Source organism: Marasmius oreades, chromosome 10 (genome assembly GCF_018924745.1).
Source record: "Marasmius oreades isolate 03SP1 chromosome 10, whole genome shotgun sequence".
Taxonomy (NCBI): Eukaryota; Fungi; Basidiomycota; class Agaricomycetes; order Agaricales; family Marasmiaceae; genus Marasmius; species Marasmius oreades.
The window spans coordinates 2,369,906-2,393,954 of NC_057332.1; the positions used below are offsets into that span (position 1 = coordinate 2,369,906).

General features: G+C 47.2%; 6 protein-coding genes across 7 annotated transcripts; 4 read left to right on the forward strand and 2 right to left on the reverse strand.

Annotated features, from left to right (window-relative positions):
- The first annotated feature begins 2,475 nt into the window (after positions 1-2,475).
- E1B28_002794 (uncharacterized protein) lies at positions 2,476-5,663 on the forward strand. 2 transcript variants are annotated; one of them, XM_043159740.1, is made up of 13 exons: positions 2,476-2,693; positions 2,753-3,381; positions 3,442-3,518; positions 3,574-3,594; positions 3,655-3,949; positions 4,008-4,097; positions 4,154-4,476; positions 4,538-4,656; positions 4,711-4,770; positions 4,821-4,906; positions 4,963-4,969; positions 5,022-5,064; positions 5,118-5,663. In XM_043159740.1, the coding sequence occupies exons 2-13, from the start codon at positions 3,048-3,050 to the stop codon at positions 5,376-5,378; spliced, it is 1,716 nt and encodes a 571-aa protein (XP_043003345.1). In that variant the 5' UTR covers positions 2,476-2,693; positions 2,753-3,047; the 3' UTR covers positions 5,379-5,663. The 2 variants fall into 2 exon arrangements, with proteins under 2 accessions (XP_043003345.1, XP_043003344.1); XM_043159739.1 differs by having other exon boundaries at positions 2,753-2,886; positions 2,948-3,381; positions 4,963-5,064.
- A 1,051-nt stretch (positions 5,664-6,714) lies between these two features.
- Positions 6,715-7,276, forward strand: E1B28_002795 (uncharacterized protein; the record flags this gene model as incomplete). Its single annotated transcript, XM_043159741.1, has 3 exons — positions 6,715-6,969; positions 7,026-7,118; positions 7,169-7,276. The coding sequence occupies 3 exons, from the start codon at positions 6,715-6,717 to the stop codon at positions 7,274-7,276; spliced, it is 456 nt and encodes a 151-aa protein (XP_043003346.1).
- A 1,366-nt stretch (positions 7,277-8,642) lies between these two features.
- On the forward strand, positions 8,643-9,999 carry E1B28_002796 (uncharacterized protein). Its single transcript, XM_043159742.1, has 5 exons — positions 8,643-8,821; positions 8,868-9,257; positions 9,312-9,601; positions 9,668-9,896; positions 9,952-9,999. The coding sequence occupies exons 1-4, from the start codon at positions 8,737-8,739 to the stop codon at positions 9,875-9,877; spliced, it is 975 nt and encodes a 324-aa protein (XP_043003347.1). The 5' UTR covers positions 8,643-8,736; the 3' UTR covers positions 9,878-9,896; positions 9,952-9,999.
- A 1,093-nt stretch (positions 10,000-11,092) lies between these two features.
- Positions 11,093-11,868, forward strand: E1B28_002797 (uncharacterized protein). Its single transcript, XM_043159743.1, has 3 exons — positions 11,093-11,306; positions 11,393-11,727; positions 11,782-11,868. The coding sequence occupies exons 1-3, from the start codon at positions 11,213-11,215 to the stop codon at positions 11,836-11,838; spliced, it is 486 nt and encodes a 161-aa protein (XP_043003348.1). The 5' UTR covers positions 11,093-11,212; the 3' UTR covers positions 11,839-11,868.
- A 2,797-nt stretch (positions 11,869-14,665) lies between these two features.
- Positions 14,666-18,244, reverse strand: E1B28_002798 (uncharacterized protein). The gene is made up of 14 exons (XM_043159744.1): positions 18,158-18,244; positions 18,080-18,099; positions 17,539-18,019; positions 17,106-17,453; positions 16,822-17,048; positions 16,574-16,733; positions 16,391-16,514; positions 16,094-16,326; positions 16,008-16,028; positions 15,833-15,948; positions 15,735-15,758; positions 15,125-15,678; positions 14,970-15,045; positions 14,666-14,907 (listed from the first exon to the last, which is right to left on the reverse strand). Exons 1-14 carry the CDS (start codon positions 18,230-18,232, stop codon positions 14,835-14,837), a joined length of 2,532 nt encoding a protein of 843 aa, XP_043003349.1. The 5' UTR covers positions 18,233-18,244; the 3' UTR covers positions 14,666-14,834.
- A 483-nt stretch (positions 18,245-18,727) lies between these two features.
- E1B28_002799 (uncharacterized protein) lies at positions 18,728-20,246 on the reverse strand. Its single transcript, XM_043159745.1, has 4 exons — positions 19,796-20,246; positions 19,660-19,723; positions 19,220-19,589; positions 18,728-19,163 (listed from the first exon to the last, which is right to left on the reverse strand). The coding sequence occupies exons 1-4, from the start codon at positions 19,957-19,959 to the stop codon at positions 18,913-18,915; spliced, it is 849 nt and encodes a 282-aa protein (XP_043003350.1). The 5' UTR covers positions 19,960-20,246; the 3' UTR covers positions 18,728-18,912.
- Positions 20,247-24,049: the final 3,803 nt, after the last annotated feature.

The following is a 24,049-nucleotide window of genomic DNA, read 5'->3' on the forward strand; positions in this document are numbered from 1 at the left end:
ACTATTCCTCCAGTCAGCATATCGTGTATCCGTATCCTCGAAATAAACCGTTTTCAAGAGAGTCAAGTCCGCTGGCAGTTCAGTTTCCCTATGTACCAGACCTGGAATGCGTGCTGATCCAACAGTGAGCCACCGTTTAAAAATAAACTAGAATACGTACCTGCAATCCTGTTGACCCTGCCAGCTGCCCTGCAACACCTCGACGGAACGAGTTAAGCACAATTTGTCGAACTTTCATTGGAGGTCAGCCCGAATGCATCCCCTTCTGCACAAATTGGCCAGCCCACGAGAATCATCACCACGAAACCGGGGTGATTCTGTTCAACTCCTGATATGGATGACAAAGTAACATTAGTCTGGGAGAAATAATCAGTACACAACCATGTATTTACCATTAAATCCCAACCTGAGTTTGAGTGGGCACTTATCAACAGCCTGTGCATAGATGGGCAAGATGCAATCAGTTTCTGATGAGTGTCTGAACTCAAAGCCTCAGTCTGATGATATCTGACAGTGTATGGTCAACATCAGCCCAGATTATGGCCAGATAGGGTCAGAATACCGTTACAGAGTCATGTCAATTCAGATTTTACGGCTATTTGTCATAGTCAGCCCACATTTGGCCCATACGCTGTCCAAATTTTTCGAGATAGTCAGCTTAGTGTCAGCACAGCCCAGGTTGTTGATAGTGAAACTGGCATAAATCAGTCGCAATATTTGGTAAACTTAGCGGACCTACCTATTATGTAACCAAAGAAAAATAAAATGCTAAGTTGATATATTATCTAACAAGATTCAATTTTCAACTTGCGTTGAACTTTGCTTTCGGCGTGTTCAGGGTTCCATCCTGCACAGGGTAACTGCAGGTACGCCGAGTTCCCCATATTGATTTTGCTCCACCAATGCCCTACAGACGGAGTGGGTATTTGTGGATCCCACATGGGTCCTCTCCACAGAAGTGCATCATGCCAACAAATATGACCAAAGAACGCGCAACATATAAGTATGCCCGCCGCATGCATCCTGCCCACACCTCTCTCCCTCTTATGTGAGTAGAACTTGACTCTTTTTTTTTCTTGACTTACTCACACTCGATGCAGAACAAAGACAATAGCGACACTCTGTGTGGTCAAGATTGGGTCAAGTAGTGATAACGAGTCGCCGTAGTTGCGTGCCGGGTCCGTTCATAGTTCATATTTCTTGATTGTTTGTTATTCCTTATGTGTGTATATTTGTACTGTTCTTGATTAGTGTTGTGCGGGCTCGGGCTCAGGCCCTAGGCCGGCCCGAGCCGAGCCCGGGATAAGGCTTTGAAGGGCTCAAGGCTCGGGCTTGCAGTTTGGAAAGCCCAAGCCTTGGGCCTGAGCCCAGGCTTCTAATATGTAATCAATGTACATCTTTTTCGGGACTGGCAGGTTACCAAAATGGTCCATTACACCGAAGTATTAATGGCCGGCTCTGAATTTAATATAAATAATTCACATGACCGTAAATTTGCCATAAATATATGCTGGCTGCTGGCCCCCACTGTTGCCGATTACTTCCAAACGGCTTTCTTTGCCAAATTCTGGCACTAAGTTCAACAGACACAAAGGAAGGTGGCTCTGGGTTCATAGAATGTACTAAAAATTTGATATTTTTACAGCCATACTTCTTTTAAAATTTTGTACAGTAAGCCTGGGCCCAGGCCCAAGCCGTGGGCTTAGTGCCCGGAGCTTGGGCTCAGGGCTCGGGCTTGAGAATTTACAGGCCCAAGCCCTCTCAAGCCGAGCCCAAGCCCGGGCTTCAGGCCAAGCCCGAGCCCGCACATCACTATTCTTGATATAATATAATATAATATCTTCTATTGGAATCAGACTGCACGAGTGAGAACTGAAATGATTATATCAAATATTATATTAATTTCTAAATATGGTAGCCCAAGCCAACCCAGACTGGCGAGTATCTGATGATAATACAACATCTTGTCATCTCAGCCCATCTGGCGATGGCTGGTCCGACATCATCACACTTCACTCCGCTGCTCAGTTTGGTCAACCTGACCATTCACTCTCAGAATGAAAGGTTATATTAGATTTGAACTTGAATTTCAGGTCCATACCAGGTAACGTCAATTTGAGAGGCACTAACGATGGCTGACGGTATTGATCAGTATATGGACATTTTGGTCCCGATTTCGTGGTGATGATGCGCGGAGACGTCTGATGAATAGAAAATTATATGAATCATGAATCATCGGGTGAAACGGAAGAAGAGTGAGCAGTACTCTACCCGCAGTTTATCAAAGGCCTCAAGATTCCCATCTACCTGTTATCGCAATTCAAAGGCCATACTATCTTGAAGCTGAGGGATGGATGTGAAAAAAAAGGGGAAATGTCAATCAGCCTGGCGGTCCGCGGTCCGGAAGTGCCAGAAAAGGCATAGTCCTAGCACGTGATGTGTTGGAAAGTTTTCCACGCACGGACTCCGAGTCCTAAACCAGTTTTTCTCCTCTTCCAACAGGCATCACGAATTTTCTTCTGATTGATTCCAGCTCTATATGACCTCGATCTTTTCCCAGGCAAATGTAATAATCCGCAATGGGCTCATTGGTCCGCATGACATCATCGTTTCACGATTTTACTGCGCATTTTAGTAGCAGTAGTAATCTCGTGCAGCGTCCACTCACTTACCTTGAACTTACAGGAATCTAGGTGAGCAAGACTCGACTTATTAAAGTATCCCATGCTTCCACATACAGATCTTTGCTTAGCCCCAGATACCTACCTGGAACATGACTCTGAATCATGCAAAATACTCGCCAGATCCGCAAGATCTACGAGTTAATCTTACTGAAGATTAGAAGTTGTACACGCCACCATTCAAGATCAGCTACATGTCCTTTAGGTTTGCCTTCTAATAATATCATTACAGAATATACGACCTTACGGGCCGGAACTTCTCCCAGAGTTGGCGCACATGATAGTCTTTTGGACTTTTCCTTGATCTTGTTTCCCCGCGTGCTCTCTTAACCAGAAAAATTGTGCACTACGGCATCGGTTTTCTCAATGCTTCGACTTGTTATTACCCTCTCGCTTTCATTTTCCGCAACTTCTGCGCAGCTTACCTCTCCACTGGGTCCTGTCGTTGATCTGGGATATGCTGCTTTTGCTGGTAATAGTACCCCACCAGCATCTCCAACCAATCCAGACACTCCAGTCGTCGGACCTGTTACGTTCTTTGGTGGAGTACCTTATGCTCGACCCCCGCTTGGTGATCTTCGCTGGAGAGCTCCACAAATGTTGAATGAAGACGCGAAATCGAGCGGTTCGATCACAGATGCACGGAACTGGGGTCCACCTTGCATTCAGCGTCCAGCTGTGGTGGGCATAGGAATCGAGGGTAGAATTCGTTCATGCGATTCGCCTCGAAGCTTCAACTGATTGCTTCAATTGTTTGCAGATTGCCTGACACTGAATATATGGAAGCCGACCAACGCGACAGCAGGGGACAAGCTGCCCGTAGCTGTATATATCCATGTGCGTTTCCGTCCCCGCGTCTTTGTGCGTTGTCTCTTGCTCAAATTATGCCCAGGGCGGGGGTTTTTATGCGAACGTCAGTCAATTTTGATCAGGACCTTTGAAACTCTTTCTCAGCTCAGCGTTGTCTTCATAGTCACCTCAAGGTTTTCCTTTATATGACTGGGTGGCTCAACATCCGACTGGAATAGTCGGGGTATCTATAACTTATCGCCTGGGAATGATGGGCTTCCTTGGTGGCCCGAAGATCCCCGCGTTCTCTCCCGATACAGGGAATGGTGATCTCAATGTAGGACTCCTCGATCAACGTGCTGGATTGGAGTGGGTTCAAAGGCATATATCCAAGTTCGGTGGCGATCCACATAATGTCGCAATCTACGGTGAGAGTGCAGGCGGAGCGAGTGTTGTCATGCAAGTCACAGCGTACGGGGGTGGGGTTATTGATTGAGCTGCGTTAGAGATAAAATACTTAACGGTCGTTTTCATCAGGAACCAAACCAGTACCCTTCAAACGCGCCACGCCTCAATCTATTGGCTTTGGACCCACACGAAATGACTCGCAGATCGAGCGAAACTTTGGTATGTATTTTCGTTTTGCTGGCGAGCTCAAGAAGTATCCATGCAGTTCTTCATAGCCAACGCAGCAAAGTTTATTGGTTGTCCTACCACCGGGAGCTCCTCGGAAACTCTATCTTGCATGCGCAACGCATCTCTCGGTGCTATCGTGAGTGCGATGAACCGCATTCCTAACGGCGAATTCGCTCCCGTGGTCGAAGGACCGGGAGGTTTCCTTCCAGACTTACCTTCCCGCCTGATCGCTTCCGGTAAATTCGCTGAGGTGGAGTACAATGGAGGTCATTGTACCGGAGACGGGAAGACTTTTGCAAGTGGGAGTCCTGATCAGTTTGTCACGGACGAAGATGTGAAGCGGATTGTGTTTTCGAGATGGCCTGGGGTGGTAAATTTATGCCTTTCCTGCGAGTCGCACCCGTTTCTGGCTGATCAAATTCTCCACGCAGTCGGAGGAGCTCAGAAATGAGGCTCTGGCGTTGTATCCTCTCTTGAGTGAAAATGGCACCTTCCCAACTGAGTGGGATCGAGCGTGGACTATGGCTGGGGAAGCTGTCTTCGCTTGCATGTCGGTGACCGACTATCTCTAACTTCACTCTGCAGCTCACTTGTTACCCAACAGGGATTGGTTCCTCGCTGAAGGTCTGTTGGCAAAAGGATTGAAGAATGTTTATTCGTTCGCGTAAGCGACGATATCGGTCGCTTCTGCTCATGGGGCTCATGTATGTTTAGCTGGGACGCCCCTGACCGGGTGCTCTACGATGCAAGACCATATCTAGGTGCCATGCATACGTCGGATCTGTACTTTCTCTTTGATGGTACGTCTCTAATTAGTAGTTCAGTGAGTCAGACCTCTAAACTGAATATCATACAGGAACAAAGTAAATTTCTCACGTACATCTAGATTTAATTCCTAATATTTGTTCATGGAAGTACCTTTGGCAATGCTGGCAACACGTTCACGCCTTTCAATTCGGTATCTGTCATCTGCTTCTTCCAAAAACCACGTTGACCAAATTCTCCGTACAGAGTGAATCCTTTCTTTCACGAGAAGCCATCGCGTACTGGACGTCCTTTGGTGCATCTGGAGATCCTTCGAGTTCGAAGCTTTCCGGTTCGCCCAGCTGGGAACCCATGTCCTCACCGGCACATAACACGAGGGGAAGACTGAGATTGGCAAGAGGAACTGACAAGACCACCTTCACCGAGATGGAAGAAATTTCCGTTGCAGAGATCGAAAGGTGTACATTTTGGATGAGCGAACGAGTGACAGATCAAACCATGATATAAATCTTTTTCAATTCTGCTTTCCTTTTTGGGTTGACGACAAGAGTGTGTATAGGTCATCCAGATATGTCCTAATCTTCTGACTTTTGGTGCCTTCCGAAACGTTAGGAGATTTTAAAGGTATTGACACCAGTACTAGGAATACACCTACCACACAGTTGAAGCAACAAATTTAGTTACCGCATTCTGGCATTACGAGTCGGTATAGGAGCGTTCAAGAGGGGACGCTGATTATCGTGCCTTATTTTTCATTTTCACATTCATATGTCGGACCATGGACATGAGGCGTGTGATGGTCGGTGGCAAATGGAAAGAACACATAGTTCGAGACGTCCTCTTTAACCTGAGTGGCAAGTCTTCGCAGCGGTGGTTGTACCGATTTCCCTGGTACGTAAATGGCACGGATCTGCATAAGTACTGCGTACATATTCTGGATCAATGGTAAATTTAAATCATCTGGCAAGATATGACTCGTTTGCTCTCACACCCACGGGGCGCAAGCTGTTCGACGTGAACATATTCAAAGATATCAAAGCGCAGGACATTCAAAACTCTCAATCCTGGGTGACGTGACTCGACGGGGGGTTTCTAAGGCTCCCTCTCCCTTCCCTTGCCATATAGGCCAACTCAACGTGATTTACATTCAGATGATACGGCTGATAAGATAAGTTATTTGGCATCCGTGATTGGGTGTATGCTCGGCGTGCAACAAGGAAAGTGGCCCGTCGTCGGGACTCAACGGGGTCGATAAGACCTTTCCGAGTCCTCATTGAGGTGAAGATTGAAGCCATGCGGCTGTGGGACTGTGATATCGAGTGATGGTGGGGTTTCGGTGTGTGGGTCCAAAATGGAGTCACCCAGCCCGTGCACATCACTCCTTTGCTCGTAACATTTCTCAAGGCAATTCCAACCATGCAGCTCTGCAAACGGGGGGTCCAAACAGGCCTCCAGGACCTCTTCAGACGTGCCAGTAATAAGAACCCCGGACCAGGAATTAGTACAATCCGGGCGGAATGTCACCCATTCCTTGTACGTCAATGACGCGGATCTTCTCGCTGCGCGGATCAGTTAATATAAATGATCTACCGAGATTTTGTTCTCACACCCACGGGGCCCAAGCTGTCATCGTGGACCTTCTATGTGGAAGGTCCCCAAAACATTTCAGAACCTTCACAAAGGACGAATACTGGACATTCGATCCCCTCAATCTGGGAGAAGTGAATCGATATGAATCGCGATTGTCCCACTTAAATAGCAAAGCGTTCCCTCGAAATCCTCCTTTGTCAATCCAATTCCTCGTTATACCTACTGCTTACCCAGGTGGCGTATTTACAGCGCTATGTCTATCATTCCGCCACCGTTCCTCAGCCTTCAGCCGATTTCTGGAAGCTTCCCGTTTCAGGCCAAGTTCATTCCGATTCAGGGAAACATGAGAGTCGTTCTGGGCTCCCAGGTCGATCCTCAGCATCGTTCGAGACGAGCAGCGCCAACGAATGGTTATTTCGCCCCCATACCGTCCTCAACTACTGGCGCAGCTATCGTGCCGCTTAGCCTAGACTCTAGGCACGCGGAGGCTTGGATTTCGAATAATATGGTCAGCCCACCGCGTCATTCGTTGCGTCAACATCACTGAAAGTTGAATCTCGGCAGCTTTATATCAGGGACCTTGGAACTGGCTACGGCACTTTCGTGAACGGCGCCCGGTTGGAAGGCCCCTATGCTCTCAAACGAGGCGACATACTTGTGAGAGAATTTGAGATCGTTACTTGTTTCCGATACTGATACCTCAGTAGAAACTCGGAGTTGAGATCCCTCGCAATGCGAATACACCTCCGTACATTGCAGACGAGGAGCTGAAACCCATCCTTGCAAGGATTAGCTTCTCTGGGGTCTCGAATTAGAGAGTATAGGATGGTATCTTGAGACATTTCCATCGATTATTTCTCAGGCTGACCTCGTGTCAATGAAGACTTTTTCTCCGCTACATTACAGACTGACGTCCGTCCTGTGTAAATATTTTCGGTGATAAGCCGCCGTCAATATGTGAGATCCGTGAGCGAAATTTACTGATTTGACTATGGGTAGACTACGTGACAGTGCCGAATAACTGTAGGAATCACTGACATCCTTGCTGGTGGTGTCCAGAAGAACTGGCTGAGTGCCAGGGTCAATTTGAGAACTACGTCTATAGAAAGATGTTCGCTCAATGTATATGCACCTTGATGGGAGCAGGTCGGGTTGCTCGTGCTTCGGAGGGGTTGACCCCTATAGATCGTCCAATTCTCCGACATTAGAATTTTGATCGAAAGACGGAGCTGCTATCCGTGTGACCCAGGAGATGAAGACGGGAGGAATGGTCCAATCGATTGATCTGAGCTTTTACTCGATGCGATGGCTTTCGTCCCCCACACTGCCCCTTGCGGCCGTCCCAAGCTCCCTAAGGTACCTGCGATTAATTCGCGTACAAAGGCTGCTGCGAGGTCCAAACAGCCTGAGGTTTTACAGCAAAACGAGGGTCATCCAATTGAAATAAGGATCGATTAAATTTTGATTGTCAAGGGCACATGAACATTTGGTGCCAAAGCTTGGGCTCATTGGTACTTGCTGGGGAGTCACATTTGTATTCCACAGCCCTTCGAGACATGGTTCATCGAACATCGGAAGATTCAGCGGGGAGGCGTAAATATTGGGGTTCTCGCGTCCTCACTTCTCTAGATTTGGAAGGTGGAGACGATCTGGAGAAAGAAGAGTCGAATTTTCCCTCAAAACAGAGAGGGTCATGGAGACATTCGGCCGCCAGAGTTATTGAGAAGATTCTGAAACGAAAGGGCCCGGAATTCGAGGCGAGGACCAAGTGACTGCCAGTGCCGGTGCCGACAAATCAGTGGGATGTCGGCTGTTTTTCTCTTCGTAATGGCGGTACATGAGAGGTAAAGAAGTTCTCACAAGTTTAATAGGACATCCACTCGTTTTATTCTGAGTCAAAGATAGGCCCGACCCCGTTTTAAATGGTTTGGCAGCCATCCGCTTGAACTTACTCTGGAAGTTGTTTTGAAGTTGTTTGAGGTAATGGGGCGTGGCTAGGTGTTCTACAAGGTGGTAAGTTAGTAAACAACATTTTGATATAGTAGGTGTAGATTCTGTGATTGAAAAAATAATAACGCTGACACAAAGTTACATACCTACAGTTGACACGAATTTGAACCCTACTACTAGTGACACTGGATGAGCACAGGGTATCCTGTGATGATGGTACCACGTGACATACAGAATTTTACCGCTTCACACCCTCCAAGGACCACGAAAAAAAGAAAAAGAAACAGGCGGTCTCTCTCTTTCTCCTCATTCCATCAACCAAAGTATGTCGAGAGGCGTCTCCTGCTTAAACTATACCGCAAGGTCACTCTTCGCCTGTTCCTCTTCAATTCCCTCCCGGACAGTGACGGGTAAGTCTTGCCTTCTTGTTCAAATTAGAAACTGAAAGAACTTCAGGAAGGCACTATGCCCCAGCCGTCCTCAAAAAGCGAACTCATACAGGATACCTATCTGAACCACCACGAGCAACGCTCGCAGCGAACCGGACCTGGCGGCGAGACAACTCAGAGGCAGACGAGGCATCCCAGAATATCAACTTGGCGAGTACAAAACATGAGGGTTCCGATAGACGGAAAGTGACCTACTATAGGTCTCGAGTACCGGAACTAAAGCTGAAAGAGAGGGTGGACTATTCAACAATGCGCGAACCAGATCCCGTTTTCGCAGAACACTTGGGTGGACTTTTCTCAGGACTTCAGTTTCCGAAGGAGCTCGCGAGGCGAATTCTTACCCACGCAAGTCATCCTGCAGCTGTATATGGACATAATGGCGGCCTTAGCTTTCTCGGTCCGTCGTTTCCCCCCGGCTCCATCCAACTGAATTAACTTTAACGTTCATCAGGTCGACGAGTACTTCACTCCTACTTACTCTTACTCCTGTCGTCTTCACCTCACCTGCAAGTATCGGATGACCTAGAAGAAATCGTCTCTCGGACGCTCAACACTTATGTTCTCGGAGAGCACGTAGGATCAAAGTGGGGTTTGGGTCGTGTAATGAGATGGACGCCGACTGTCAAGGCAGAGAGACTGGGTTCAGCTGGAGATAAAACTTCGTTAATGAAGAGCGTTGGGTTGTATAAGGTGCAGGGAGATACTGTGGCAGCCGTTATCGGTGGAATGTACCACCAATTTGTACGTCTGTTATTCATTGCTTCAAAAAAGCGCGTCAAACTCAGTATTTCTTTCTTATTTTTCTAGGGTGGCTCGGTGGCACATAGGGTATTCCATACTCGCGTTTTGCCTCTCATCCTTCTCGGGAAAAAGAACGATGGTCTACCTGCAGCATTCCATGGTGACGCTCGCTCGATATGTAATCAGATGGGCGGATTGCAAGGGCCATTATTAGCTGAAGCGCCCGCATCCGGAAGCGGACAATCCCCAAAAGCAGACGCTCATGAAGCGTCGTAGCGGACATGGGCTATGTAAAGTCAGTCGCCCATTTCACATGAACTTGAACAAAGGTTCTGATCATAACCAAACAGTTTATACGTATCTACTCATGAGAATAGAAACAGGATTTCCATACCCTCTTTCATGAGTTAACATAAAGCCTGGCGACCCAGACGTAAGCAGTAGACGACCTCTCAAGCGTCCTGGATTGCTACAAAGCGAAGAATCTTCCACAAAGACAAACCAAGGAGAGGAAGCCTCAGGAAGCAACGGTATGTAAAGTCAAGATATAAGGCTGATAAATCTTTCTAATTCGCATTGTCATCATCGTTAATAGGTGTCAGTGGAGCTTTTAGCCAATTCTCTTTTTCCGCAATGTGCAATGAAACCCGGAAAACAAAGTAGCCGAACCCGATGCATTTCATCCATTTCATCCATTTCTTGTGCCGCTGAAGTTACTTGTTAGCAGCACGATCTCGACCGAAACTTTCCCTTCCCATGTGACGCCGGGGTTTGCGATACATTCAAACAATCCTCTATGCTCGATTCGCAAAGTCGGCACAGTCTGTTAGGACCCCCGCGGAAGAGGTTTCACAAGGCGATGGTACATGTGAACAGGCAGGTAAGAGACCTTCGGTGGCCTGTTGTTGATATAAGAGCTTATTGAATGCGTCTTTGGTTAGGATCCAAGGATCCAAGGGAAGGGAGATGGTTTTGCAAGATGTTGAGCTTCTTCGATATAATAATGTGTGTGATGAGGGTTTGCCAATTATTCGCTTCCACATGCTGGATAGCCTGTAAGCCGATGCCTCCGCATTTTTACACAGGAAGATTGGTCTTGCCGTTCAGATACATATCAATCTTTTGATTTCGGGTATCATTACAGTGTTGTAGCCTGAACTCCGCGGATTTTAAACTCTGGAAATCTCTCATTTAGTGAATATCAAACTTTTACATCATACACAGATACTGGGTTTTCGGTGAGCACTATTTCATTCCTCATTCCTCACAGCAGTAAAAATTTGAACAAGTCCACTAGGCACAGGGATCTGCGAACTTAACTACTCAATATACACTACCCAGCACTTTTGAATTGCTTTTGAACTCGCTTTTCTGAAAATGATACATCATTACCTCCCACCCTCCCTGAAGATTCAATACGGGTTTGATTGCTCTCGGTTTCGTGTTCGCTCACCCGAGTAACTCTATTCCTGCGGGCTTGTTTCGCCGTGTGCGAAGTCGGTGTAGATGGATCATTGATTTCTACCAGTCCAGGCGCTCAACAGAACTTTCAGGACAGGTACAAAAGTCGAACTGGAAGGCCACAGGAAAACCAGTCTCTGTCTTCACAAGATGCAGACCGTCTTCATCGCCCTCTCAGTCCTCGTTGCAGTGGTTTCAGCCCAGTTGCCTGTCAGGCTCGTTGGATCACCACCTACAAACCCTCGTGAGTGCAGCGTTTTTCTAAATTCTCCCCCCTTCGCAAAACACGCAAACATACTTAGTTACATCTCGTTTTCTCTGTTCGTATAGCTCTTTGCCTGACAGCCACCTCCAACGTCGATGGCTCCGCCATCGCCCTCGCTCAATGCAACGACCCAAACTCCACTTTCCCCAATGGAAACGTCACCTGGGTCATTCCTTCCCCACTTGATGAGTCTGGACGGATAACGACGTTTTCCGGAACGAAATGCCTCGACGTTCGTGATGGTCTTACTACAAACGGGAATCTGGTTCAAGTGTGGTCGTGTGTAAATGGGAACACGAATCAGTTGTGGCAATACAACGGAGATTCTGCCACGATTTCTTGGACCGGGCAGAATAAGTGTTTGGATATACGAGATGGGAACCTCACGGCTGGGGCTCTTGTACGTCGTGGTTAACTTGCGTTTTCTCCCCGTCTAAACCACAACTACTTTTAGGTTCAGATATGGGATTGCGTACCTGGTAATACCAACCAGTTTTGGTTATTCGGTTGAGTTGATGTCTTATGGATGAGACTGGGGTGAATTAATGGGGGGGGGGGGGGGGGGGGGTAACTGTTCGATATAGGAAAAAGAGGCATAAATCTGTAACGGTTCCACAGTTAAAAAGTTTTGTAAAAGTGAAGTGATATACTTAGAATACCTATATATCGCTACATAAATCTTCAACAGTTCCAAAACAACTGAGAAAGTAAAGACGAGACTGACTCCTTCAATCTCAAGCAACCATTCGATGGCATCGTGAGCTATTCGGGTTGAGCAATAAGTGAAAATGATTGTCGTGGTGGATGTGGAAAGTTTTTTTCTTGCATTTGAGGCAACATTCAGGATACAGCGAAGGAGCGTGCCAAATTTTCCTATCCTCATCATCATTGGCTCTGTGCTAGGTCAATGGTTGTCCTTCTTGGCGTCGCAGCGTTGGAAACGGATATACATATGTTCAAGCGCCGAGCAAAAATAGGGCTGTTCAATTCTAAATTTTCAAACGTTGCAAACCATGTAATTCAAACTCCGCCCCATCGTCGGTTCGATCGGGCACCCCGGCCTGTAAGCGCCCAGTCTTTTTCTGCCCGCATCATCCCCGCCGTCTCGTTCGACGTCCAGCCTCACGGTGCAGCTGTCACTCGTAAGGACCAAAATTCGGTATGTCTATTTTATCATATGTTCTCTATGATTTCTGAACTTTTCCCCCATTCAATTTCCCTCTAGCTTCATCAACACCTGTTCCTTTATATCCAACTTCTTTTTCTGCTATCTCATGCCAACTGCGACCATAACTCAACGCATGAATGCTCTTCCCACGGATGCACAACATCTTCTTGTGGCGGCCGATATCCTTGAAGAGGAATCTGACTCAGAGGAAGATGTGGAGGACTTGGAGGACAACGAAGAAGTGGCAGTTTTGTTACGGGCACTTGGTGCAAGATGGTTGGAGATGGCATGTAGACTTCGTGGTGGTGGTAGAAGGGGTCCATATTTCCTGTTTCCGAAGTAAAAAGACTTTTTTGAGTGCTTGCTGCAACTTCCTGACCGCCAGTTCCGCTCTGTTTTCCGGTATCGTACTAGTTATACTTTTTTCTTACCTCACTTTGATTTTTGATTACAGAGTCAGCCGTGATATGTTCGACACTCTTGTCAAGCTTCTCGCTCCGAACCCATTGTTCCAGTCGAAGGGCCGAAAACCTCAGCGCCATCTCAAGCACCAACTTGGCACATTCCTAATACGTTACGGTCAACTGGCTTCACCAACAAGATATGGCACTGAAGGTCGGAATCGGTGCAGGCACCGTTGTTTTATACTGCAGGCGCGTAACACGAGCAATCAGAGAGTTACGTTCGAAGTTCAGTGGCTGGGTTGAGTGAGGAGGAGGTTTATTAGCTGCTGCTGCAAGTAGATCAAGTGGATTCTTCTAGGTGTCAATTAGTCTTATTTATATCACATTATAAACGGGGGAATACTATAGTGATATAGAGACTTAAAGACTTATAGATTATGTTTTCTAAGGAGCGCAATTGGGGACCAGCCGGAACGATGAACGAGGGGGTGAAAATGGGCTCGTATGAGGCACCTGATTGGACGGGCGGAGTTTGAATTGCAGGATTTGCAACGTTTGAAAATTTAGAATTGAACAGCCCTAATGGATGAGCGTACAGCCGCAGCCTCTAACAGCTCTTCTTCGCCACCATTACCACTGGTGCCTGCGCAGTTTCTACACCCTGCGAGATGTTCAACCATTCGACTTCTGACCCGTACCAAACCTTTAAACTTTATCCACGATCCAATCTGCTCTCGCCCATGATGGAATCCTAGGGAGAACAGTCACTTCCTCGAGAACACTCGTCCACGCTCTAATTCATTATATAACGCATCTACGGATTCCATCTCCATCTCGTCTCACTGCTCCCGTCTTTCTCTGTCTATTGGCTCGATTCATTCCTTTATCGACAATAAACCAAGATATATCGCGCTTGCCAACCCCCGCCAAACCGCAAGAACCTAGAACGTCCTCCCATCTGGCTTTTCCGACCTTCGCTAGGAGTCTTTGCTCTCCCGTCTTAGCCCGCGAACAGTCCGGGTCTCTGACACGAAACGAAATGATACTCGTCGTCATCAACTCAACTAGAAGGTTGATCTGGTGTTAACGATTCGGTCTTCGTACTCCAATCAGGATATTTTGGCACGGGTTTCAATCATTACATGCCGATGTTTTCATATCCTTTCTTGGTTCAAACCTGACCGCCGCGGAAGCCCAGCTAGAATACATTTTTCGTGAAGTACCCACCGAGATTCTGGAATGGCGCAATCTCCGGCAGGGCAGACCTTCCAGTACTTCAGTGAGTTTGCCGTTTCCCGCTCTCCCTTCGTCAACCCCACTGACCGGATCTGATTATAGACTCCACTCTATGCACATGGTCTCCCCTTCATGTCCTACTATGCCGTAGAAACAACGTTAACGACAGAAACCTCCTTTACGACAGCGTCAAATTATGTGGGTACCATTACCAAGTTCTTCGATGTTGGCTTTTGTCGTTCACCGAATGGTGATACTGAGGCTAGGAGTACCCAGTGCAAAATACATCGCTCGGGCAGATGGGATTCGAAAGGCCATTTCTGGTACTTGGGGATGATCTAGGCGCACACCGAGTTGGCCTTGAGGGTGGAGAGATATGTGACGGTGCGGGGCAATTTACGAGGCACCTGTTCTGAAACCGATTTCACCTCCATGAACATCGTCGTGCCGACGCTGGATGGAAAAGTTGCAATCGCATAAAACGACTGCCGACAGGTCTTGCATTCTCCGCCCATGTTTTACTTACTGAGATCTGCCATTCGTTTCAGTAGTTATATTCATTACATATCCGTTGTGTTGTACGTTACTACATACATATATACCTATCGCTAAATAAATACTGTCAGAGATTATCCAGGGTCTACTCTACATTTACATAAAACATTCATTCATACATCCGCGTCAAGATTGACGGCTTTCCTATACCGTAGCAGGAAAACCTTGCAACATTTCATCCAAACCAGCCATATATGAATTCCAATCAGTCCAAGACCTAAGAAAATGCCGCATAAGTCCAAAAATCCAAAAATCCGACCAACAACAAATGCAACGAACCCTGTAGTAGCAGTAGTAGACGCAATCGAGGGTTGCGTCCCCATTTGTCCTTCAAACGCGAACGATATCCCAGGACCTAGCAAAAAAGGCGAAAAAAAAAGGAATTCAGAACCCAAACAACCTCCAAGCAAACTCAATCCCCGCATCGCACTCACCTGCATTCCCAAAAGCACTCGACAACGACTCCGCCATAAACCGATTCATATAACTCGACTCCGGCAAACTCGAACCTATCCTACCACGAAGATCCGGATCCACCACCCCACCCGCAAACGCCCCATGGTCAGTTTCAAACTGAAATAAACCTGTAGGGGAAAAAAGGCTAGTTTGCTCCGGAAACCACGTTCTACTGCTAGGGAATGCAAATGCCTCATGAAGCGGTAAACTTCCCAATTCGGCACTACTAGTAGGGAGAGAGAAAGTAGAATCAGCGGACGGTGTATAAGTATACTCCGTCCCGCTCGCTTGAAGGTTGTTGTTTGTGCTTGTGCTGGTGGACGCAGAAACACGTCTGGACCCCGCAATAGGACGAGGATGCACAATCCGAGTTGTCGATACCAAAGTATTGCTCTCCTCACCCTCCTCTTCTCCCTCATCACTCGACGCCGTGCTAGAATCCTCTTCCATCGTTCGAGTTTGAGAACGTTTCAACGCAGACGTCCGGTTCGTTGGTAACCCACAAATCGCGAGCAGTTCGTTGATAATATCGCTATTTCGGATTAACTTTATTTTTCAACAAAATGATGGATAACGTTTGAGGCTTACCAGAAACGACCGGCAACCTGTGAGCTGTGCGGAGAAGTAAAAAAAAACGAGTTGAGATGAAGAGAAGAACCTCTACAAGATAGGAATCCACAACCTACCTGCGCTCAATCGAACCAAGTAAAACGAGACACTTGTACACGTCCCTCAGCTCCCTATAAGTATCGGGTGTAGTCTTCATCTGATTTCCTCTCCATGTATTAAGAAACAAAATGATCTGAAAAGGAACTAATTCAGCCAGGGGTGAGGGGGCGAAAGGATCAATACAATACTAACCGCAGATGAATATATCGCATTCTATAAAATCGCTAATCAGAAAAAACAAAACATCCAAAAAGACAGGAAAAAGAAAACAAACCTACCAAAGTCGTAGGGAACAACAACATCGCCTTCCGGCTCTGAACCTCAGCAAGATGACAACACGATCTAGCAGCATTAGCACAAATGCTCAAAGACGGAAAAGTCAATACGGCCTCCTCGGTCGTAGGTGAAATAAACGGTTTGTGAATCAAAATTTGAACCCAGTAATAGGTCATATAGAGGATAGTAGATTGGTTGGACCATATCGAGTCTGATTGATTTGGATCCCATTTCACTATAGGAAGAACGACATAAGAGACAGGCCCCCCCACAAAAAAAAAGAAGAAAGGATCCCTCACAATGCTGCGGAATCCGACCAACCCAATAGTTAAGCGCAGAGTCAAGCTCAGCCACGATTTTCTCGTTCCATTCCGGTCCAGACATCCCCATTCTCGTCCACATATCCGATTTACGAACAGCATACTATATAGAAGGGGATGAGATAGAACCGTTACCATCGAAAAAGGCGGGGCACCACTCACAATCGTCCTCTGAGCAAACCCAACAATATCCAACAACTTCAAAAACTCAACCCAATAACTCATACTACACGGTTTACCCAAAGGCTGCTTAAACGCTTGATCCGGATCTTCCATCTCCCAATACTCATCATCACATTCAATAGGAAGTGGCAAATCAAAACTACAAAATGGCAAACATCAAAATCACTAAAACGGGGTTTTGCGTATCGTGTGGAAACGAAAGAGGAAGAGGACAAAAAAAAACTTACTCATCAGTATGTGTTGCTCTAGGTCTTCCCAAGAACGAACTCATCACCACATCTATAGCAATCAAAGCCCAAAACGCCCGGTTCCACAACTGGGATTGAACAGTCGGTTTATGGTTCGGTGGTGGTTTTCGGTGAATTCCAAGATCTTGGGCATAACGGACACCAAGTCCAAGGAGGATCCAACAAGTCTCTGGTGTAGATGTTCCTTGCACGAAAAAGATAGCAATCTATTTCAATACGATGTTTGAGTAACTCCCCCCCCCCCGGTAAGAAATACAACTCACACAGTAGAGTTGTAACTCATACACACACGGAGGTTTTATAAAATTAGACCGTATCAACCGGATTTGTCTAAACCATTTCCATCCAGCGCTCAAAGTACACTGAGGATCGTCCAACACCCTAGCATCGTTCGAATAACGGGATCCAGCAGCACAGACGACGAGAAGCACCGCTGCGAAATAGCGATCGTGGAGGTGTAAATGTTCTGCTACAGCCTTTTCGAAGAGACCGCGGTGGAGGATGGGGTAATAACAATTGACGTGGGCGAAGTAGAGGTTAATGAGCTCGTTCATGAGGTCTTCTTCAGGGAACACGTAGTTGGGATCTGGGTCGACAATTTCCGCTTGCCACTGTTGAAAGGGGGGGGGGGGGGGGGGGGGGGAGGGGAAATGAGATTAGAAAGATATCCGTTTGATGAAATCAATCAAACCCTACAGGATGTATATTCCAAAATTCCGCTCGTCGGTCAATGACTCGTCCAGCAAGCTGTTTCCCTGGAATGTCTCTCTCCAGATCCAAAGCGTTGATCAATAGATTGACGTTATGATGTTGACCGTAATGTCGTTCGTGGGCTTGATTGACTCTGAGCTGTTTCACAAAGTCCGCGACTAGACTGGATATGCAGGCATCGGCACATGGCTGTACGGGAGGTACCGAGGCTGCAGTATAGTAGGTGTCCGCCATGGAGGGAGGACTTGTACTTGTACCCGACGAGCCACTTTCGGCCGGAGAGTCCCCACTAGCGGTTTTGGATCGCCGAATCTCGTCTAACTCTTCCTCAAGCGTGACTATCCGGTTAGCAAGATCAACCAGGACTTGACGTAGATCTTCTGGGTCATCGGGTACGACGTAAGGTTTCGAGGTTGACAGGATTGACTTGACTATCGACTGGATGGTTTTCTGACCTCGGGGTGTCCTGGTGAAAGGCCGAATTCAGATATCTTCACATTATGAAGAACGGAGTAAGATGGAATACCCTCTTGGAGGTCCACGCTTCTAAACGACCGTTAGAACACTTCAGAGTAACGAATAACATATCCCTCAATTTACTCACCTTTTTCGCCATCGCCATAATATGCGTGCATTCTGTCCTGAAGGACAGGCAATTACTACAGGAATTTCCTGGCATTTTTGCACTATCACCTGCGACCCATTCAGTCCTGTAGTTCTTTCAACCCCAGACGAAGAACCTACATTTTACTACATAAAGCGATATACATTATAACTCTTGATTCAAAAGAACGTACGGAAATACTCACTCTTGCGTTTTCGACACTCATCACAAGCATTTTGAAGCCTCCGTTTTTTGAATGGTGTACCGTCGTCGTTATCCATGATACAGTATGGAGAGTACGAGTTTCAAGAGAGATTGAATTGAAGTGCTGCGCATTGTTGGCTGAGAGCGCTGGGGGACTCTGTCGTTTCAGAATTCACGCTCAGCGGGGTAAGTGACGTATCAGATGTGACATCTCCCGGCGACTACCGGCCAACCGTCGGAAGAGCCCGATAACCCGACGCGAGCCGTCTCTCGGGAAGACCATATACAACATTGACCTAAGGAGCTGCCCTCAATTGAATTTCTTTCGCCAGTCTAGTCGGTACTGGACCCACAACACTGCATAAGGAACCGAGAAGAAAAACAATGCTTGTTTCTATGATTCTATCGTACACCTGAATATGTTGAATATGTAAAAGAAAGGGAAATCTAAAATGCATCAATCACAACAATCGACCCTATCGGACGTTCTTGTAAAGAACAGCCCCAAGTACGAGAAAGAGAAAGAGAAAGGAGGGGGGCGGGGGGAAAGCTCATGCCTTGGGTGCCTTCTGAGGTTTAGCAGGAACAAACAACCACGCCAAGGTGATCAATATTCTAAATCCCACAGCAACTCCCAAAGTACCTCCGGTCCCAAGTTTAGCCAAAATCGCACGAGAAGTAAAGCCTCCAATGAAAAGAGCACCTGCGGCGATAAGTTTATGGTCGCGCGTGATGACTTTTTGACGGAGATTGAAGAGGCCAGGATCCGTCATAAGCTCAACCCAGACGGTGGTGAGAACAACTAAACCAAACAATCAGTCAGTCAATCTTGAAAAAAAAAGGGGGGGAATGGCGTACTTGTTGTAGTAAACTGTGTGTTCAACCTTTTGGCTTGTATACCTTGGAGACCAAGACTGGCACTCATAAAAACGATAGCCGCATAGGAGAGGCCATTCGTCCAAGCTGGATCAGCTCGGTGATCAGCTATGGATCCCGAACCGCTCTTCCATATCGTCACTGCAGCTGCCATAGTGAAAAGAGTCTGCAGGAACGTGCCGAACATCAGCCAAATCCGCTTGTGAGCCCCTATACGATCACCCAAACGACCGATAAAGGCACCAGCATTAAAGGCAACGAGTGAAGCGAGAGCTTGCTGATCAGCCTTGTGGAAAGTCTGATCTCGATTTCCGGGCGAGCCTTCGAAAAGTCTTGCAAGAGCGACAGCAAGCTATGAACCGAGAAGTATGAGATGAGATCCACCCCTATAGAACCATTGAAAACATAACCGTCCAACTCACTTGGATAAAATTCCCAGTTTGGAACCCACACCATACAAATATCGCAGAAAAACAGACCGCGTCCCTTTGAGCGAAATCAAGCGTCAATTTTTATTGAAGAAAAAAAAAAAAAAAGCAAAATGCGACGAAAACGCACATGAACCCGGTCATAAAACAATAAGCAGCAAGAGGGACTGTGCATTGTTTGGGATCGACATCCTCCTTCAAGTAGTGCACCAACAACGACAACCTCCTAGGTCTCCCCACAAAGGTATCCTCTCTCGACACCAAGCCTCCGTGCTCTTCGTCAGTACTGGGCATCTTGGGTGGGGTATTAGACAAAAATGGATGAAAAAAGGGCCGTTTGATTGTCGACGGACAAGTGCAGGGAGAGGGCGGGAGGTCTAATAGTTGGGTTTACGGACTAGAAGGGCGGTATTTATAAATGGGAAGAAGACGAAGAAAAAAGTCGCGTCGTGCCATGGCGGTTAAGAAAAAACGAAAGGAAAAATTTACCAATCCTTGGCGGCGAACCAACCGGGGCACCGCTCTATATCCGATCCGGGCCACTTCCTCGGCCACTTCGGTTTGAGGAAATCTTACACTGTACACACGCTTATTTGTTCTTCTCCACTGACTATTCGTTGCCGTACCACACCCCAAATCCTCTGCGCAAAAAATAGTGGTAGAACTCGCCAAAAGGTCACGTCGCACGACCCTTGGAACACATTTAAACGAACCATCGAACGCCGCCCATTCATGCTCTTGGCCCATTTCCTCTGCCAACTTGCCAAGTAGACTATAGTCAACATTGGCGAGCTTAAACGAGGGAGTTTAAGAGGGAATGCGAGCCACGCGATACCGTCAACGAAGCACAAGTTCATCTGTTCCCGCCGTGCGGCCGAACAAGGAATTTCGAGTGTGAAATCTGCCCGGGAGCACTAGACAGTGGCGATAAGACCAGGATGTAGCTAAAAATTACCAAGTACGAGTTCCTGATCCTGATGCGGTGAGGCACCTTAGGCAGGAGTTTGACAGGTGCCGTAACCCCCTGTTAGGGGAGGTTTTAGTCGTGTGGGAAATGGACCTAAGAGGCCCCGCTTCCGAAGTGCCTACTGACTTTCTTTCGCTTCCTCCACGCTCCCTCCCTGCGCCGATACTGCTTGGAATCGTTCTTGTAGTGTTCCCCGCAGCTCAAAAAGGTTTGTTTATGCATCCTCTACAAGCAGATGCTCATTTTCCTTTTATCTAAACTAAATTTTACAGTACGTGCATCGTGCACGGTGAAATGCTGGAGTGCAACAATCCATTTGTGCAGCTTGGCGTCCTTACCGATCGATGTCCTCTGCTCCCCTGGTCACCCGCAACCTTGTTCTCGTCTTTTTCCGAATCCTCTCACCCATGCCTTTCTGCCGCACTCGGCCCTTAACCTCAAGCTATCCAACCCTTCGATGCAATCTGCGACTCACCCGTGGCAAATGGGACGTTAATAGTCGAAACCAGTGCCGACTCTCCCGTATGTTCTCATCCACACCCGAGTGCATTCCGTCAATCCGCCATTTATGATTAATGCCGTCTCCTGTATCTAGGCCCACATGCCCATGGCTCTGCAATATTAGAGCATTTGGCACTGGTCGTCGTAACAAATGTTGCTGGCTACCGGCGCTAGATAACATGTCTTGACTGGGAAAGGTTGCATTGTGAGTATGAAGTTGGTGTTTGATTTTGCGGAGCCCCTTTCGATAGGTTCTTGTTACCCATACCAATGTCTGGACTCTGGAGATGTATCTGAGCCGTAGAGAATCGGAGTACAGGTAGGAGCGATCAAGTCGTGTAATTGTAATCTACTATATGGTATTACACTGAAAGAATTTTGGTCCTCTGTGAGCTCTTGAAACAACCGCTCTGCAATGCTACCTGCCTACCTATAAAGCGCACATTCAAATACCTTGGAGCATGGGGGTTTGATCTAAGGAGAAGTAGGCATAGAGGATGCTAATCTGTCACGTAGGTACATATGTATATTCATGTAATGAAATGATCTCAGGAACTGGCAGGACTCGGAGGATACATTATACGTACGACATATTACCTTGCACAGATTGTGGTCGTCTACATAATTACAGTGGTCCTTATTCTTTATTGGTACTCCTACTTATGAGCTGATATTAACAAGAACTATCCAAAGAACTTTTCCTCTCTGAAGGTTCAACCTATTTACGAAGATAGGTCAAGCTGTTACAGTTACCATACACGAGACGCGTCTTCACTGTTCAGGGAGTACGACAATTTTCACACCAATTCATTTTCAAGCTGTAGGTGGTCAGCTCTTGATAGGTTTATCTAGACCATAGGCCAACACTAAGTCTTGAATATTTAAGCGGGAGAGCACATAGAACACCGACAATATGCAGTTTATGTTCCTGAAATCTCCTAAAATGACCGGCTATTCAGTAGCCGGTGTCCTGGCCTAGTACATATTGCGGTTTCAACCAGTACACTGAAGACGGCGGCTTGGTAGGAAAAGAGAAGAAGGGCTTTTGATAGCCAGATTAATTTCACCATTCTATAACAATGGATACAACTTGCATTTCCGTAGTTAAGTCCGTGTCTTATTTGTCTACTTCATCAAGCCAGCCCTGCCCACCCCGAACAAAAGCAACCATGGCAGGCTGTCTGAGATGTACATGCACGCCTAAAACCCGCACATACTCGTTCTTCACCCGGCCACACGAGACTGGCCACACCGACACCGAACAGGTGCAGGTCTCCTCCCCTGCGCAAGAGCGGATTTGTTGGCTTGTAAATGTGCGGTCTGCATAAGCATTTCGGAGGGGTCGGAGGGCAGATTTTACTCACAGACAACCTTGTTTCCTTGCGTCAGATTCGTAGCTGCACCTGCTCCGTCGAAAAGTGTGCCGGCGCTGATACATACATGAATTGTCAGGCGGGCTAATTTGGTGTGTATGCATGTACGGGCTTTGCGTATTGCTACAGTTTGGGATTCGGAAGGTTGTGTCATGTGTTGACCGTGTATTGGGTGACTGCTAATGAAGATCAGACGATGACGATTGTGGGAAAGGTAGAAACGTGCACCCCGATACCCAATGGGACCTGTACCTAACCCTTCATGCTGTACGGGCATACTCTAGAGCCAGTCACCATACTTCGTAGCCTGAATGGTATATCCTAGAAGAAAGGTGGTAGAGCTGGTCAGGTAATCCTCGCATTTTCATTTTTGGTATTTACCGGCTGGTAGCATTCATTGGACAATTTTCGAGCCTAAGCGAAGCACAACGAGAATATGTGGGAGAAATGGCGAAGAACAGAGGTTGAGGTATTAGGACTCGAGCAGAGGGTGGTGCAGGTAGTGGTAGGTGAGCAAGCAAAAAAAAGCGCACCATTGTTGCACCGAGAACCATTCCACTGTTATGCACCTGTGTGACAGAGCAACGTGAGACAGAGACAGCATCGAGTAAGCAAGCTTGAAAATATGTGGCCAGATACTAGAGTGTAGATGAGAGGATATGGGAGAGCAAAGCGTAGGGGACGGGAGGGGAGCAAGGGACGCGAACGGAGGAAGCAAAAGAAAGTCGGTAGCACTTCGGAAGCGGGGCCTCTTAGGTCCATTTCCCACACGACTAAAACCCCCCCTAACAGGGGGTTACGGCACCTGTCAAACTCCTGCCTAAGGTGCGGTGAGGTCTTCGAACTCCATCGACTTATCAATCAAAGAACAGCTGGATTTGGAGAAATACTACGTAAAGGAAAGCCAGTAGTCCACTGTGAACCAGCACCACCACTCTGAGCGGGAGAATGCCTAATAATAATCAGGAACATCCATCGAATCCGACCTCCGATTCTCCGCACCAACACCAACACCCCTACCAGCAAACACCCCCCACAACAAGCACCTATTCGCACCTCCATACCTATTAACATCTGCCTGTATAATCACGTCACGACCGGTATAGAACAGAGGATTACACGGAAGCGTCAACAAGGAGCTGCAAAAAAACAATATTGCCCTCCGTTCCCCGTGCACTGGTACGTGCAGTGTCCGAAAACCCATGCGCGCCCACAAGTTCGGCGTAGAGGTTGTGAAGGATGTTAGCCCTAAGTGAAACCAAACATTCAACTCACGAATTCAAGTCAGCACATGATTTCACAATAACCGTACGTCATCTCGTGGATAGGGATATCGTTCTCAAGCGCGCCGTCGCGATTCGGCTATAGACCACATCAAAAAAAAAAAAAACAAAAGAAGAAGCGGAGATCCGTCGCGCGAAAGTCGAAACTCACCTTCGTCTCATCCCATATGAAAACATCCTACACTGTCCCGATCGGCCACTATTCAAATTCAGCATACTACACGACAGGGGGAGAAAAGGGGAACTGGAAACTCACTCAC